The 16940-nt window shown below is 37.5% G+C and overlaps 1 protein-coding gene across 3 annotated transcripts in view; it reads left to right on the top strand.

Moving 5' to 3' along the window:
* LOC149796330 (uncharacterized) overlaps nucleotides 1-16940 on the top strand; it is a 65259-nt gene that overhangs the window by 27001 nt on the left and 21318 nt on the right. For 2 of the 3 annotated variants that reach the window (XM_089960998.1, XM_089960999.1), the window contains 2 exons: nucleotides 4681-4704; nucleotides 15615-15701. In XM_089960998.1, the coding sequence (XP_089817124.1) occupies nucleotides 4681-4704; nucleotides 15615-15701 (111 nt within the window). Of the gene's footprint in view, nucleotides 1-2194; nucleotides 2936-4680; nucleotides 4705-15614; nucleotides 15702-16940 lie in introns of those variants that run through there. The other variant, XM_089961000.1, reaches the window with a different exon arrangement.

The following is a 16940-nucleotide window of genomic DNA, read 5'->3' on the forward strand; positions in this document are numbered from 1 at the left end:
TCTTTGCCTCGAAATAACAGGGTCCGCGCACTTCTTGAGGGTGTACATTCAAGGTGTGGCGTGGAGCCAGCACGTCTTGCAATGTTTGCATTTCAGGAATGCGACAGGGTGTGTCTTTGGATAGTCGCGCTTGCTATAACAGGAGTTCTGGTTCTCTTTATTGTTTGGCTCGGTCCGATTGTTGAATAACTTTCCAGTCTCTTTTCCATTCTACCATGTCGATCTTGTCGGCATACGTTCGTCCAACGACGCATGCCCTGGCTAAATATATCTTGTCTTGACGGTGGTTAATTCGGACGTGAGTCTTTCTGTTGCTGCTAAGTTCGTCCACCAATAACACCTGTTTGCGTCCTGTCCCTTAGAGAAGAGAAACGTGGGTCATGAACAGTGACGCTTTTCCTTCGATGATGTGAAAATTGTCGTTGGGTTGTTGCACGTGTTGAATCTTGTCGATGATTTTGTAAGGTGTCGGTTCTGCTAGGCAGCTAAACGCGATCTAAATGATGGACTTCAAACTGTCGTGATGAATGGAAAGTCTAAGCAATCGTCTTCTCATCTTCATATCGCCGTTTCTGTGTGGTTATCAAAGAATCACACACATCGATGATGATCACGTTTACCAACGGTACTTCGGACTTGAAATCTCTAATCTTCACGGTATACTTTTAAGCCGTAATCCAAAAGTTTCTAGAGGAGCTTTTTTGTCTCTCAGATGTGGTAATACTTTTGAGGAGTTAATGGTGGACTTGGGTTGGATGTAGACTCTCTGGGTCTAGATTCCGACTCACTCATGTCATCTTCAAACTCGCTGGCATGAATTTGAGCCAAGGCTTCAGCTACTTCGCGAGGCACAAAATCACATTTCTGTATCTTACGTTCTCGTTTCTCCACGAAATGATGCGATCGTTTCATCTTGACTGCACAATGTCAAATGACTACATTTTAAACGCCATGGTCCTTATATCCATGTCAAACCAGAGTCTTCCCTATATAATGGTTCAGTGTATTCCCTCCCAAGAATCAGTTCAGTCTCAAACCGACCAGAACGTTGGAAGAGCCCACACAGATCGACTTCTGATCAGAGCTTTGCGATGTGTCATACAAAAGTTTTCTTCAGACAAGCCGACGGACTACTCCCGCTCCTTTCGAGATAAAAGTCAAGATACTTGCTATATCTGTAAAATGAAACGGCATTGCGCTGCAGAATGTCCAGACCGTCAAAAAAAGCAGGACAGGTGTCAGAAGAGACAAAAGTCAAGATACCTGTTATCATTGTCAAGAGAAAGGAAATTGGTTTTCAGAGTACTCTAAAAAACAACAAGAGCAAGATAAAAAGAGGGGTTTAAACAGAAAGAAGAGGTACCCTCCACAAAGGAAGAAGCCAGACAGGACCAGAAAGAGAAAAGAATAAAAAAAAGAAGAGGAGAAGAAAATGAGGAAGAAGAGGAGCAAAACACGTGAAAGTGAAGACATTTACAAAACAGAGTGTGCAAAAAGAGACAATGGAAGTCTATTAACATTTTAACGTTTTGTGTTGTGAATTTGATTGTAAAATTTGTACCAAAATAGACCAGACAGAAAACGTAGGTGTCTCTTTATTTTTGATATTTTAGAATAAGGACCTACACTTACGCATTCACACACGTAGATCATGGACAAAAATGGGCTTTTGAGTTTTAATTGATTTTTGGCAAAATGAATGCTATCTCTTTTTGAGAGAGGTGAGTGGGCCTGAAAAGGACTGTTGGGTGCTTCTTTCTATAAAAAGAAATTCAGGAACGGGACGTAATTAGCCTTAACTTCCTTATGTCTTTGTCACGGCCACTGCCTTCTTCTGGGCTCGCACCTCTCAATAATTTGAAATAAATCACTAAGGGTGGTATCTCAGGTGTAGCAACAGGATTGGGCTGTTAGGCCCGGGAAAGTCTTTTTCTCTTGGGTCGCAATAAAGAAGTATGATACATTTGTTTCAGATTCCTTAAATCTGCTAAAATATATACGAGTACCGTCACCGTTTGACTTTCACTGTCATCGTTCTATCTTATACCTTTATTCTTCTCTGCTGCTGCTTCTTCTTCCAGTCGGTTCCTTCTTGCCTATTCTTCTCATAGTTGCTGTTGAAATAGAAAAGCATGTTCTGCTTTTTTCTGCTGATGTGAAAATTTATCCGATTCTTCTTTCTGTCTCTGTTTAGAATACTCAACGTGTGGTAAAGGTGGAGAAGGCGACGAACGTGCTGGTACAGGAACAAATTCTTGCGAAGAAGAAAGAAAATCATCAATTCCCAATTAAAATTAGTCTCGTCTGGAAGTACTACCATGTTGACTTTGGTAGCCGCTCATATACCATCGCTTCTCATCTCCACGGCCGGTGCACCCCAATTCATCATCTTGTTAGTTTCCGTCATGTTTGAAAACTCTGTGGCATTGATTCACTGCGCACAGACGCTAGCGCATCTATAGAGGGAATGTGACGTCACGGACAGCTCTTTTCGAATTGGAAGACAGACTCCATTCTGTGACTGAATTTTGTAACGCCTGCTTGGATTGGTGAAAAAAAACTAAATCCGTTTCGAGCCGCTCTTCCACTATAAATAACCGCAGTTGATTTCATTTCCTTCACCTATTCTCGTCACAGGATGTGGACTCACTTTGTTTCAATTACTCTCGTATTATCAGTGATGTTCCGTTTAGACTTACCCATGTATATCAAATCATCATGGACAATTATCCGGATCACCGATATGAGCGTTTGGAAAAGAAGAATCTATGGGGAGAGACAAGGCTGTCTGAAGAAAGTCCTCATCTATGTTCCAGACGTTAGAAGAAGTTTGAGGAAGAGAATAAAACCTATGCAATGCCCTTTATGTTAACGGAATGATGTTAACAATAAAAAACCAAAGGCCCTGTTCATGGCCACTCATATGCCTCGAAAAGATTTGCTTTCTTGTGTAAACATTTTCTTAGTCGGTTGTATAGTTGTTTGTGTGATAGATTGATTTTCATCAATCTATGTCTTTGTCCTATGTCTATGTCTCTGTCTATAAAGAAATTCTATGTCCCGCCCTGCCTAGCGCTGTTTTATTGGTAAAGTTTATAAATTAGCTGAACTTACCCGCCACCCGCTAGTTTCATTTGGAAAGTGTCGTTTGAACTGCCTATCTATTTATGGGTATGCTAACGTATGTTTTATTGCAGAAGAAACTCTCTCGCTATCTAAGACAATGGTGAGAAGAAAGAAACAGCTTTCAGTATTGCAACTGTGCAAAACCCGTACTTCGACAGCATTATTTACCTTTTAACGTGATAATACAAAAATAAGATTACATTAATCTTTGTATATTTCAATACAAATAGGTTACTATTGTATGGTAAGAACATATATTTCCCCTGGAGTTTGTAGTGCTCCAGTAGTATAGGAGAAACAAGGAATGGCGCCAATTGTGTGATTTCCCTATTTACCATATAGTGCTCCAGTAGTATAGGAGAAATGAGGAATGGCGCCAATTTTGTGATTTCCCTATTTACCATATAAGGTTGTATTTAATTTAGCATTACCATCTGCGATGGCATTATTGTCCTTAAGTACAAAACCCGACCAATGACGGGGGAGGGGAGATCACCTTTTGTGGTCAGATACCCGCTTGCTTAAATAGTAAGAGTACATAAAAACGTCATGGTTTGCTAATTAGACTCCCTTAATATGTGTAATCACAATGAAACAAACATTAAAACAAAACTTGGAAGAATGTATTAGCCGTCATGAAATCGAGCTTTGAGCTGAGAGCTAATAAATGGTATCAACTCATAGAAACCACCGTCGTAGGCTCAGAATGCGCGAAGTTGCTTGCTTAGGAGTGTTGTCCACATTCATTCGTTCCGTCCTGATTATGCTATATGGTAAGCATGTTATTTGCATTTGTTAAGCCATTAGCATACAAAATGTAAACAAAATAGTTTGAAAATTAAGAAAATTCTAAGTTTTCTTATGCAACAGTTAACTTGAAAATGAATGATTGATTATTTATTTCATAATCGATATTCTTTATTTTAAGTTTTGACAGAACATTTAGCTGTGATAGAGCTTTAATTACAGCTTATAAGTGGATATTTGTTTTCATTATTGTGTGTAGGCTAATGAGTAGAAAAATCAAATGAACTTTTAAAAAAATAATAATGTTCTTCGCCTTTCTCAAATATAATCTTGGAAAAATATGTATCAAGTATTGATTGTTTCTTACAGAAGGTTTCTACAATAATTTTTCGTGCATGGGGCTTCAAAGCTAAAATCACGAAATATGTTTCGGAACTTGCGATGGGTGTTAGAGTTTCGAGTTTACAAGTTAATGGGGTTGTTCGTATAGCATCGGGACCTTCTTTCTTTGATAGTAGCTCTCAGTAAATAGACACCGCTGCAAACTAAATACCATTATGGTATACGTGCTTAAATTCACAATAGTGTCATTTTGATAAACAAAATGTACATGCGTTATTTACAAGCATAATGTTTAAAGACCGTGCGCGTAAATTAAACAAAAATATAACATTGAACGGACGTTTTGAAGTTTATTCTTTCTCAAATATAATTCACTCGTTAAACGTATGTCAATACATTTGCGCTCAATAGGAAAAGGCATGCTTAGATATATTAATATTGAAATATTTGTTTATATTATTTCAGCCGACAAAGAGAGTTGGTTCAAGGGTAGGTAAACGTTGAATAAGACATATTTGTGCTCTATATTTTCACACTAGTGATTGACTAATGCGTTTAGAAACTTCTATTTCAATACCCGATTACTATATTTAGTATTTGAGGTTGGAAATTATGCTACAACATGTTTGGCAGATATACGTACGTATTAAAATGAAGTCGGAAATATTCCTTTTGTAGTTAGACTGTTTCAGTAGCAGGAGTGATTTACATAACATTATCCTGTGAGCCATCACCATATGGTGGTATATAATTGATATGAGGCATGGTGATGAGGGGCCTCCACACAACCCGAGTGCTTTGATTATCGTTAGTTGTGTGAATGTATATTCATACATCCTTTCACACATATTGATAAAATATAGGGATAATATAATTTGTTTTCATATGCTTTGCACATAATGCACAGTTTCTGTCAAATCTGTAACATTTATTGTTGGAGATCGAAATTATAAGGACAGAAAGGCATTATTATTATTATTATTATTATTATCATTAATTATTATTATTATTATTATTATTATTATTATTATTATTATTATCCTTTCTATTGAATTTGTGAGATATTCAAGTCTGACTGGCTAATAACTTTTAGTCTGTAGTATTCGCACACCCTCGCGTTTGTTTGTAGTCCCCGACCAGTTTTAGAAACGAAAGTGAGCAAGGATAAAAAATAAACATAATTTAGTCATTTCATTCATCGGTTTCATTCATCAGTTTATAACATCTAACCTGACTGACAGGGTGAGGGATGTGTTCCCATTCACTGTCAAGTTGTTGGTGTTTCGAATGAAACAGGCGCTTATGTAGCAACACGGTCACATTTTTCACACAAGTCGATATTTTCAAGCAAAAGATGTCGCATAGTTAGTCGTTTGTGATAATCTCAGTAATTCTGTAAATGTTGGCATTACATCTCTTTCAACACAAGAGTTCATCCTTTTTATACTGTTCAAGTAATATTAACATTACACATTGTACAATATTGTTTTACCTCATCAGCATTAAAATGATAATTGTATAGTTCATACATTCTCCTACCCAGTAACGTTTTATAACAAATTGTTCCAAAAGTGATGTTAATTGCGAATGGAATGTTTGATCCAACGGCTTAAAATCCATATTTACATTAATATAGAGCATTCTAACATTTTCTAACAGGCGAAAAATTTCAGTGAGAACAGAAAGTGAGAGGAATGAAGAAAATAATTAATGAATCAAACACGACAATAATGTATGCATTGGTTCGATATCATGATATGCGTTACTTGATCTACACAACTGAATTATCAAAACGGTCACATTTTTACCATGACCGTACGACATGCTTCAGTTTGTGACATTAATGGAAAAGAGTACCAAAATTTGCTTTCTGTCTTCCTCATTAAACTGAGAACATTCTTCGTATTTTTAATAACTTGAATAGAATCAAAACAAAACAAATTAGACCAACCCTTGTCAGGATTGAATGACCCAGTGCTCAATGAATAAAACTGGCTTGAAAAGCACACAATAGCGGTTTGTCACGGAATTATGTATGAGTTATATCAATATGTACATGTTGTCAAAAATGTACTCGGGATTCGTTGCCGTGTACAGCGTCACCCGAGGGTGGTATATTTTTTTCGGCTCTAGTTATTTCGAAATACTGAGCGAAACTCAGACCATGCTGCACGTGCGAATTGCCTGCAGCAGATAACCTAAGTACCTAGCTGCGCATATCTGTCACAGCTAGTGTACATATACAGCAAATTCTCTATAACCAAATTACATTACGATGAGTCTTGTCAGAAAGCTTACCCCTTTACGGGAGCAAATCTCCAGCTGTAGAGCTGCCTTATACATGCTGCCATGCTGTATAACGGTTTGATGTGGAGTCACAGAACTCTGTGTGGTTTCGTGTGACGTATACGCTGTGTTATGGTAACGTTTGATCGGAAAAGTGTACTGGTTTTCTTGATGCGAGGGACCAGGGCTTCGCGACCATCGTGTTTGTGTTAAATGTGAGGGCTCTTGAGAGATCCTTCAACTGACTGAGAGGGGCGGACCATGCGTGGGCGCTTCTCTGACCATTGACTAGAGCGAGTGGAACCGGAGTTACATCTTGGACGTCAAATGGGCGCCACGATAGTTATACATATATATATATATATATATATATATATATATATATATATATATATATATATATATATATATATATATATATATTGTGTTCCATGTTGTTATTTTCACTATTGCTATTTGAGCAAATTTTCATTCATTCCTATTGCAATATCGTTATATGAACTATCGATTGGTTCATAATTTCATTCATTCCTATTTCAATATCGTTATGTGAACGATCGATAGGTTCATAATTTCATTCATTCCTATTTCAATATCGTTATGTGAACGATCGATAGGTTCATGATTTCATTCATTCCTTTTTCAATATCGTTTTATGAACGATACATTCATAATTACACGCATTTCAATATCGTTATATGAACGATGCATCAGATTTACCTGCTTTTCAAAATCGTTATATGAACGATACATTCAAATTTACCTGCATTTCAATGTTATATGAACGATACATTCAGATTTACATGCTTTTCAATGTCGTTATATGAACGATACATTCAAATTTACATGCAATTCAATGTCGTTATATGAACGATACATTCAAATTCACATGCATTTCAATATCGTTGTATGAAAAATACATTCAAGACTTTGTTTATATTAGGGTGTAGATCATATACTTTTATTTTGTTGATCGGTGATAGAACTTAATTCACGTTTGTTTGAAATTCCATTTGTTAAATTCATGTTTAAGTTTTTTGTTGTTGAGTTAATTGTTGTTGATAGTTCCATGTTGGGAACTTTATCATTTTCCATATCTTTTTGTTTATAATGGAGTCAGATTTGTTAATATTTAATTTGCGTTTATTAATAAACATCTTATAAACGCAGTTACTTTTGGTGTCTTCCCTAATCTAGTCCCAACCCGGCTTCATCATGTGACACGGTTAAATGTGCTGTGTGAGTTACAAAGGAACCCTACCATCGAAAATGGCGAAAAGAATTTATAGGGACAATGGGAAATTTTATATTGGAACAGAAACAGAAGCCTTTAGGACCAAATGAGTTATAGGTACAAAATGGATTATAGGCACCAACAAAACATATATAAAGAAACACGTACTTATACAAAGCAAAAACCACAAAACAATTCGCAACAGTATATCTTTGCGAGACATGGGAATGGCTTTTAGACCGGCTGTTGGGTTTCCTTTAAACTGTTTCTCGGCCCTCCCAGTCTTCCAAGATTTCCTCAGTTGTTGCACTAAATCTATTTTCTTTATTTCCTCGGGGATCCAGTGTTGATATTCCATTTCCATGTTCTTATTATCCTTTTCCTTTCTATCCTTGTCCAATTGAGTCTCGGTATTTTCAGTTTACTCGTTTAGGGCATCGCAGAGATCACGTTCTTTGCTCTCAGTGGGACAGTCACTTCCATTCTGACTCGTCTAAAGCTTTACAATCGAGCATCCACTTGATTCAGCAGTTGCTCTATGTTCTCTCTATGTGTTACTTTTCTGTCGTGTTAAGGTCACCTGTCGCCATTCTTTTCTCATAGTCTGTCAATGGTACGACTACCAACCAACCATCCTTTGTTTAAGGCCTCTTTCGCACCACTTACATGTGCAGCGAGTTAATTCCCACAAGGTAGGATATTTAATTAGTCGTAGGGGAAGAAATTTGAGTCGCACTCCCGTACAATTTAATTCACACAAGGTATGTTCTTTAATTCAGTCTTATTTTCGGAGCAAACAAGCCCCCGGTGACTGTGGGATTTAAACGAGTGTTAACCGTACCAACACACATTCGTTATAGTGCTGTATCCTCTTGCATTATCAGAAGTCTAGCGTGATTGGACATAGCCCTTTTGACGTGACCCCGGTTCGGTGCTAACGCGTTCCTCCGGGCACCTGATTACCAGACGAGTGGGAAACGGCCCACATATTCGTCTTAGGTAGTCCTAACTAGTGACGGGAGAGAAGGGGCTCGGAAGGAAACTCTAAGTGTCAAGTAGAATGCTGAAAAAACAAAACAAACGGAAACGCCAGGTGTACACGGTCTAATCATGGGCAGTTATGAAATCGATCTCAATCCTATTGCCAATCTTGTGCAATCCATATTCGTATTTAAAGTCACGCTATACAATTGGATGGAATTTTTCTATAACTTTAATTTGGAATTTTGTTTTCAAAGTGTACGTCCTTGTCCTAAATATGATTGCGAAATATGTGGATCAAAGTGAGTCATACAATTGGTTATCCATAGTAGTAATTTAAGTTCTATTTTTGAACTGTGACCAAAGGATCAAATAAAGTGATTGGATTTAATCAAAACGGGTTTCCAAGTCAAAATGGAATCCCTATAAAAGAGACATTATATTAGAGCACTGAAAAGGGTTGTTTAATGCCGGCAGATTGAGTGTATTATTGCGGTCCTCATCTTCTTTCCATTTCGCCGCACTTTGTATTTCTTTATACTGCTAACTGGAATGCCTCTAAAGCGAACATTCAGTTGTTCTGCTGTCTCGACATGACTGGATAGAGAATGGTGTTCGAATGTTTCTTGGTAGCATTGGCGGAGGATTATGACACTATCACTATGATAAATATTTTACCGCTGATGAAATGGTTTGCTTTTTAATATTATCGACCGCCCGTCCTAACCCCATATCCATGAGTTCCACCAATGCGACTTCCCAATCCGCTTCATGATCCATTTGGATGGCATGAGTTAATGGCCGTAAAAGAACCCACAGTATTTTTGGAAAACACTTCCATGGAACTGTCACTGGGTAAAGTTAAGTAAAATTTTCATTCATAATTCGAGGGTTCTCCTTTTCGAGGAGTCACTCGAGGTCAAAGGAGCTTCCAAGAGAGTGATGATGTTGCTGCTGACTCGGGGGTGACTGGCCATGGCTGCATAGCTCCAATTGTTACTGGAATAAGTCAGGGAAGAATTGGGCTGACGGTAACCGATGTAACTTGTGAGTAAAATGTTTTGTCTCCTTGTCAAAAGCTTTTATTGACGATGGCTGTTCCGAAGACGAAATTCACAACAAAGATTCGGCAGTAAACGACGATTTGATTTAGGCACACGTTCTCTGCACCAACAAACAGGGGATGATTTTGTAGATCTTGAAGATAAGAACACTGAGAAGGAACGGTCACTGCTGTTTTGCTGGAGGGCATAATGGTCACGTTTTTATAGTCGATGACTATCGAAGCCTTGATCTAAGAATACAACTCGGAGTTGAAGATTAGTGAGACAGACAAGACGTGTAGGATGTTTTTATAATTGTTAAAGCCGACGGGGACTTGTAAACGACTGGTTCTCTGCGTTGGTACCAGTCGTGAAACTGATGGGCATTATGGATGCTGAATCGCAAATAATCGTATGTGGTGGGTTTTAAATCAACGAGTAATTAGAAGTGAGGTGTTTGAGTGCCATCGTCGTACGCACAAGTCAGCCAAGGAGTTCCTTCCTGTTTTGTTGACACTTTCACTTAAGATTTATCTCTGGAACATTTAAACAAAACCACGTAATAAGTACTGAGACTGACGTTACAATGGTAATTACTTAGCCGATAAAAATTTTGGTTATGACAATCTCATTGGCATTGCGATGTTGCCATTTGCGTGCAAACCAAACATTTTTTCTTCTTCATTTTCTCCTAACATGTCGTCGAAGATGAGATGTGTTTGACTCGTGTCCGACACGATCCTTTCGTCTTCGCTAACGATGCCGTCCACAAAGACGATGGATTCTCCTTGACTTGTTTAAACGAGGCCACAAGGCGATTTCCACTCTTTGTAACACCAACGATGCGTTAAGGTAGACGATCGATCAAATGGGATTTGTGCTCAATCGAAAGTTGGAAGAATTCGGTTTTGCTTGAACCACTCGGTCCAGTCATCAGCACGTAAAATGGATGGCAAAGATAAGATACAGTGTCTCCTAGCTCAAAAGATCTCACCTTTTGTGAATGACTTTGTGAACAGGGAAAGAAGTAGAGGAGGAAGATGTAGCCATAGCAAAGGTGTACATAATTTTGAGAATGGCCTAGACATGATACGAGATTTTATATTTTTTTCAGAACACGTTTTATTCATTGTTCATAATCACCACTTGCCATGAAAGACAAAAATACATACAAACCAAATTGTCAAGTACATTGCTAAAATGCAAAGCAAAAGGATGAAAGTGCAATACTAGCAAGTGTCTGTACAACATTATCAACTGAAGTGTACTCTAAAATGTAAGCTGTAATGTTCTTTGAATTTCTACACTACTTAACGTTTCGTCCCAGGATGGCTTTTCATTCGTGTTGATGTCGGCGACGACGGTACTGCTGTCCTGAATTTGGCTTTCCTCAATGTCGGGTTTTTCTACCACTGTGGCTAACACGGGTTTAATTGTCACATTTGTCACTTGACATTTCAAGTCCACCTTTTTCCTGGGATCAATTACAAATGCCTTTGGCATGGTACACCACTTCCTTCCTCCAAGCAATGAAACCAAAACTTTTCAAGTCATGTGGACCTTTCCAGTTTGTGTGTAGGTCGCAAGCTACACACACATCTTCGTAAACATTCAAAATCGATAAAGCGTCACCAATCTTTTCTAACGCAGAGGTTGGCAAGTGTCGATATGAAAGAGCAACGCTTTTAACAGAATGAGTGCCTCGTGCACACTTAAAGGAGCAAGAAACAGCCACGATGTATTTGTAGGTATCGTTCATATATAAAAGGTAATCAAGGTATGTCTTTGCAGGAAATGTTCGTAAACAGTCGACAAGGAATCTGCTGCTAAGCTAAATGCAAAAACTGTAGACACTAACATGTACACCACATAGCGTTAAAATCAAAGGAAAAAGTTCCTGCAAAAGGTTTTGTTATCCTCATAGGACTGAATAATGTCAATCACTTCTTCCCACGGAATTCGTTGTAACGCTGCTAATAAAGATCGTGACAAGACGACAAGATTTTATACCTTCTTTTGTTTGGTTGATATAAATAATATCCTTCATGAATCATTCGCATTCTAATCGTCGTCGCAGGGTTAGTGGCCAATAACCTCGTTTATATTTGCGAATAATTTAGCATCCTCCAAGAATCAGTCGTCGGATAGTTCGGAAAAGAGTTTTAAAAATACAGTGATGAACGACTTTGCCTTCGCGTTTCACTTTTATTTTGACAAACTCTTTGTAAATCCGTTCTTTCAACTTCAGAGGTAGATTCTGAATGTTCCCTTCCACACTAGTAGTTCATAACAATGTCATGTATTTGGAGGTAATATATGTACTTTCTGCACAGGAACTCTTTTACGCTAGTATAAAACCGAAATGTTGTAGTAACTAATTAACACTTCGCACTTAAGTTTCTTCCCGAAGCAACATTAGTTCTTATAAACGTTTGTTGTAAAGGTCGTTGTTAATTTGGACGATGATGTGTTTGGTACTGCGAAGTTCGTCGGCCAATAATACTTGTCTGAGTTTGCTCCCTTTCGGAAAGGGTCGTGGATCATATAAGGTGCAGCTTTGCCATCGGTGATGTGAAATTGGTCATTGGATTGCTGAATATTATCGATAACTTTGGTAGGTGACAATACTCAAACAATCGTTGTCTGTACTCATCATTGTCGTTTTAGTGTGGTTAACAAGGAATTCCACAAATCGGCGATGAAACCATTTAATTTATCAAGTGGTACTTTGGATTAAAAATCTGTAAACTTCACCGTGTAAGTGTAAGCCTTAGCTCTAAATCCTCAGGACGAGTGTTTTTCCCTCCTTCGAATGTGGTAATAGGATATATATATATATATATATATATATATATATATATATATATATATATATATATATATATATATAGTACTAGCGCCTTGCCTAAAAGTATTCATCGTCCTCTCAAGTCGTCTGGATGATAGAGCCAAGAGAGATCGAGCATCTGGACATTGCGGTGATTGGAATCATACAAAAGTTTATTTCAGAAATGACGACACACTAATCCTTCTCCTTTTGAGATAAATGTCACGATATTGCTATATCTGTCAAAAGAAATGACATTGGGCTACATGACGTCCACAACGTCACAGTTAGACAGGAGTAAAGAGAGACAAAGGTCAAGATGCCTCTGATATCATTGTCAGGAGAAAGGACATTGGTCATTAGATTGCCACCAAAAAGGAGAACCAACCAAAGAAGCCAGAGGAGGAGGTGGAAGCGGAGAGGGCTTCCGAAGATGATGAACCCATGCCCATCTAGAAAGACTAGCAAAGAAGACACAAAGAAAGTGAAGAGGAAGAACCTGTGACAGTGAAAACATTCAAGTAGACAAAGAAAGTGAAAGGAGGAGAAAATGGATCTTTGATGAGGTACTGTGCAATCGCATTGTGATTTTCAAAAAATAGAATATACCAAAACAAAATCGTGTCTTTTGGTTATGATTTTTATAATAAGGACCTACGCGTATGTAAACAGTAAATACACACACGAGTACACCTTCCAGCATGAAGGAAAGAAGGGATTAAAGTTTTATATGATTTGGAAATCTTTTAGTTATCACTGTTTTAAAGAGAGGTGGGTGGGTCTGAAAAGGAAAGTTGTGTGTTTGTCTTTTCAACTAACTCATGGACTGGATGCAATGAGCTTTATCTGCTTTATATTCTTGCCACGGCCATGCCCTACTTCTTGACTACTGTGGATGACTTGGTAGTGATTGCTGCACCTGATAGCAGCTGCAAGATGGTCAGCGTAGAAGTAGTAATGACTGGGTTAGAATGTTAGCTAGGGAAGGTCTTTTTCTCTTAGGTTGAGTTACAGAAGCCTGATAAATTTGTCTCAGATACCTTAACTTGGCCAAAATATATATTTGTACCGTCACTGTTCGACTCTCAACGTCCTTCTTCTCTCTTTGGCACTTTCTCTCCTCCTCTTCCTATCGTTTTCTTCCTTCCTCTTCTTGCTGTTGCTGCTGAACGAGAATGGCTTGTTCGCTTCTTTCTGCTGTTGTAAATATTTCTGTAATTCTTCCTTCTGTCTTTGTCTAAAATCCTATACCTAAGGTAAGGAAGGAGAAGGCGGCGAAAAAGCTGATGCCAAATCCAAATTGCAATCATTATCTTCTGGAAGTACAACCGTGGTTGTTTGGTAGCTGCCAATCCATCACTCCTCGTTTCCACCACGGGTGTACCCCAATGTATGGTCTTCTTAGTTTCATTCATGTTCAATCCAAGTCTCATCGATTTTGCCACGCAAAGACGCTAGCACACTTACAGACTACAAATGATGTCACATGCAGAGATTCTCCGTATTCAGACTGAATTTTGTAACGAGCGTTTGAATTGGTGAAAGATGTCAATCGATTTCGATCCGCCCCTAGAGTATTAATAAAAATGGTTTGCCTCATAACGTAACCCGTTCTCGTCACAAGATGTAGACAATCCTATTGTTGGGTACGCTTTTCAGCCCAGACTAGCACAGACATGTCAAATCATCTTTATTTATCACAAAGATAACATATACGGTATTTGGAAGAGAAGGATTTATGTGGAGAGGCAAGGCTTTTCGAAGGGAGTCTTGATGTAAGGTCCCGCTGTCAGACAAAGTTTGAGGAAGATAAAAAGACCAGTGCGATGCTGCGTATGTTAAATCGATTGAGTTGACAAACCCCAATTACCTTTTCAGGGCCACTCCCATGCCTCAAAAAGATATGCTCTTCTTCTGTTACCAAAATTGTTGTGTTCTTGTGTGGTATAAGTATTTGCTTCTTTGTACATGTTTCTATTGTGCCTATGATCCAGTTTGACCCTTTCAATCCTTTTGTCACTATAAAGACCTTTCTCCCTATAAACCCCATGACTTTACCATATTAAGTTTCCCATTGTCTCTATACATTTTGTCCGCTATGTTCAATGGTAATAAGATCCATTGTCCCTCAAGTGTTACAAATGGCTACTCACGTGGAAGATTGTAAATCAAAACACTTAAGAAAGAAGTCCAAACGAGTTTACAACGAAGCATTATGTCCCAATATGTCATTGATATTGAGCTATAATACTTAAATGTTGCCAATTAGTTAGACTCTAACGTGCGAGCTTAATTATTGCTACTGTTTATATAGACTCATTTTAATTAACACCGAGATCTCTGACATACCAGTTATCCGACAGGCTAGTGATCTTTGACGTTTCCGGTCTAGTTTTCTAGCAGCCTATTAGATACAGATTTCCTTTTGTGATCGTACAGTTATCGTTTGTAACCAGGGGCGTATTAACCATTAAGCAAACTAAGCACGTGCTTAGGGCACCAGGGCCAAAGGGGGTACCACAAAGTTGAGAAAAGGTTGAAAAGAAAAAAAAACGAACGAAGATTTGTAAAACAATTGATAAAACTAGTGCAAATTGATCATAATGTTCTGTTTCTTGATCATGGTGTACCCTAGGGTTAACAACTAAAATGGACTGGGTCAGCGTGGAAAGGAGGGGGCCACCAAGATTTGTCAGTGCTTAGGGCACCAGTGAGCCTTAATCTGCCCCTGTTTGTAACGATTTGTCTTAAATGTTCCTTTGCACTAATATGCAGTCATCCACTCGTTCTATACCCACCCCACACATAACAAATAAGTATTGACCGATGTTTAAAATGAACACAAGAAATAAGTAAAATTTATTTTTAAAAAAGACCTGACCACAATGCAATTTATTTTATTCTGATATAATTAATAACTATACTGAAAGCTTGTAAGCAAACACTTAATAGTGTTATTTTTCCTATATTTACGTCCTCGTTGTATGATTAAGCAAGATGAAATGAAGAGCAATTTAATAAATTTTAGACTGACGATGCTGAAAACAAGCTGCATAATGCAATCAGGGAATTTCTGAGAAATCTGGGAACACAAACAGTCAAGTTCATTCCCAAGGTAAGCTCTTACCAAAATGTCTTTGCTTGACTGTAGAATCAATATGCTGACTATAAGACCGCATATGGTAAATTTTAAAATTATTCTGAATCCTTGTCATTTGAATCTATATCGTACCTTTTATTCACTGGTACAAGCATGATTGCTGAATCATAAAGAAGGACAGACAAAGACGTGTATAACATTATTACTATTAGCTAGCTGATTTTATTATTATTATTATTATTATTATCATTAATATGTTTCTTCTTCTTTTTCTACTTCTTCTTCTTATTACTACTACTACTACTACTAATAATAATAATAATAATAATAACAACAACAGTCTTCTTCTCCTTCTTATTATTATTATTATTAAAAACAACTCTTAGTATATGTGTCAGAAAAAACATATCCTAGTAGACGCTGAGGGCTGTGCATATATTGAAACAAAATCTTTCAGAGTTTGGCAGATTACCCGTAAATGGATGGCTTAGTCAGTTTGACACAAAGATATCTCCCAAACTAATTTATAGAGTTGAGGTTTGGAGGTTTTATGATGCTGATGATAATGAAAAAGCCTATTTTATAATTTTTTTAAAATATATCCTTGGTACATCTAAGTCTACTCCAAATGCATCCTTATATAACGAAATAGGAAGAATTATTGTGCAGTGTAATAAGATATAAACGTATTTTAAAAGTTGTCTAAGAATTCAAAAAAATGCCAGAAGACAGATATCCAAAACAATGCTACAATTTACAGTTAAGATGGGGACGGGGGAAATTATGATTGCTGGGCTAACTATGTTAAAAAGCTTCTATTTACATTTTGATTTGGATATCTATGGTGTAATCAGGGCGTAAATGATGAAAATATATTTCTTAGGTTGTTTAGCCAGATATGTGAAGAAATTTTTAGGCAAAAAACTGCAGGATGAGATTAAGTCGATGGAAATACTGCGTTTCTATAGGTCATTTGGGAGTAGAATTTACATGCCAACAATATCTAGAATTGTTGGGAGATAACGATCTTTATTATATAATCACTATGCTTAGCGTGGGGAACCTGTCAATCAGATGTAATAACGGGAGATATGAAAGTATCTGATATGAGGAAAGACTGTCAGATTTGTAACGTTAACATCGAAAATAAATTCCATTGTATTACTATGTGTCCGCTATATGGAGAAATACGAAAAAAATACGTACCCACCTTTGTATATAATAATCCAACTTTAGAAAATATTTAGGTCCATT

Source organism: Sinohyriopsis cumingii, chromosome 6 (assembly GCF_028554795.1).
Source record: "Sinohyriopsis cumingii isolate HCF-2022 chromosome 6, ASM2855479v2, whole genome shotgun sequence".
Classification (NCBI taxonomy): domain Eukaryota; kingdom Metazoa; phylum Mollusca; class Bivalvia; order Unionida; family Unionidae; genus Sinohyriopsis; species Sinohyriopsis cumingii.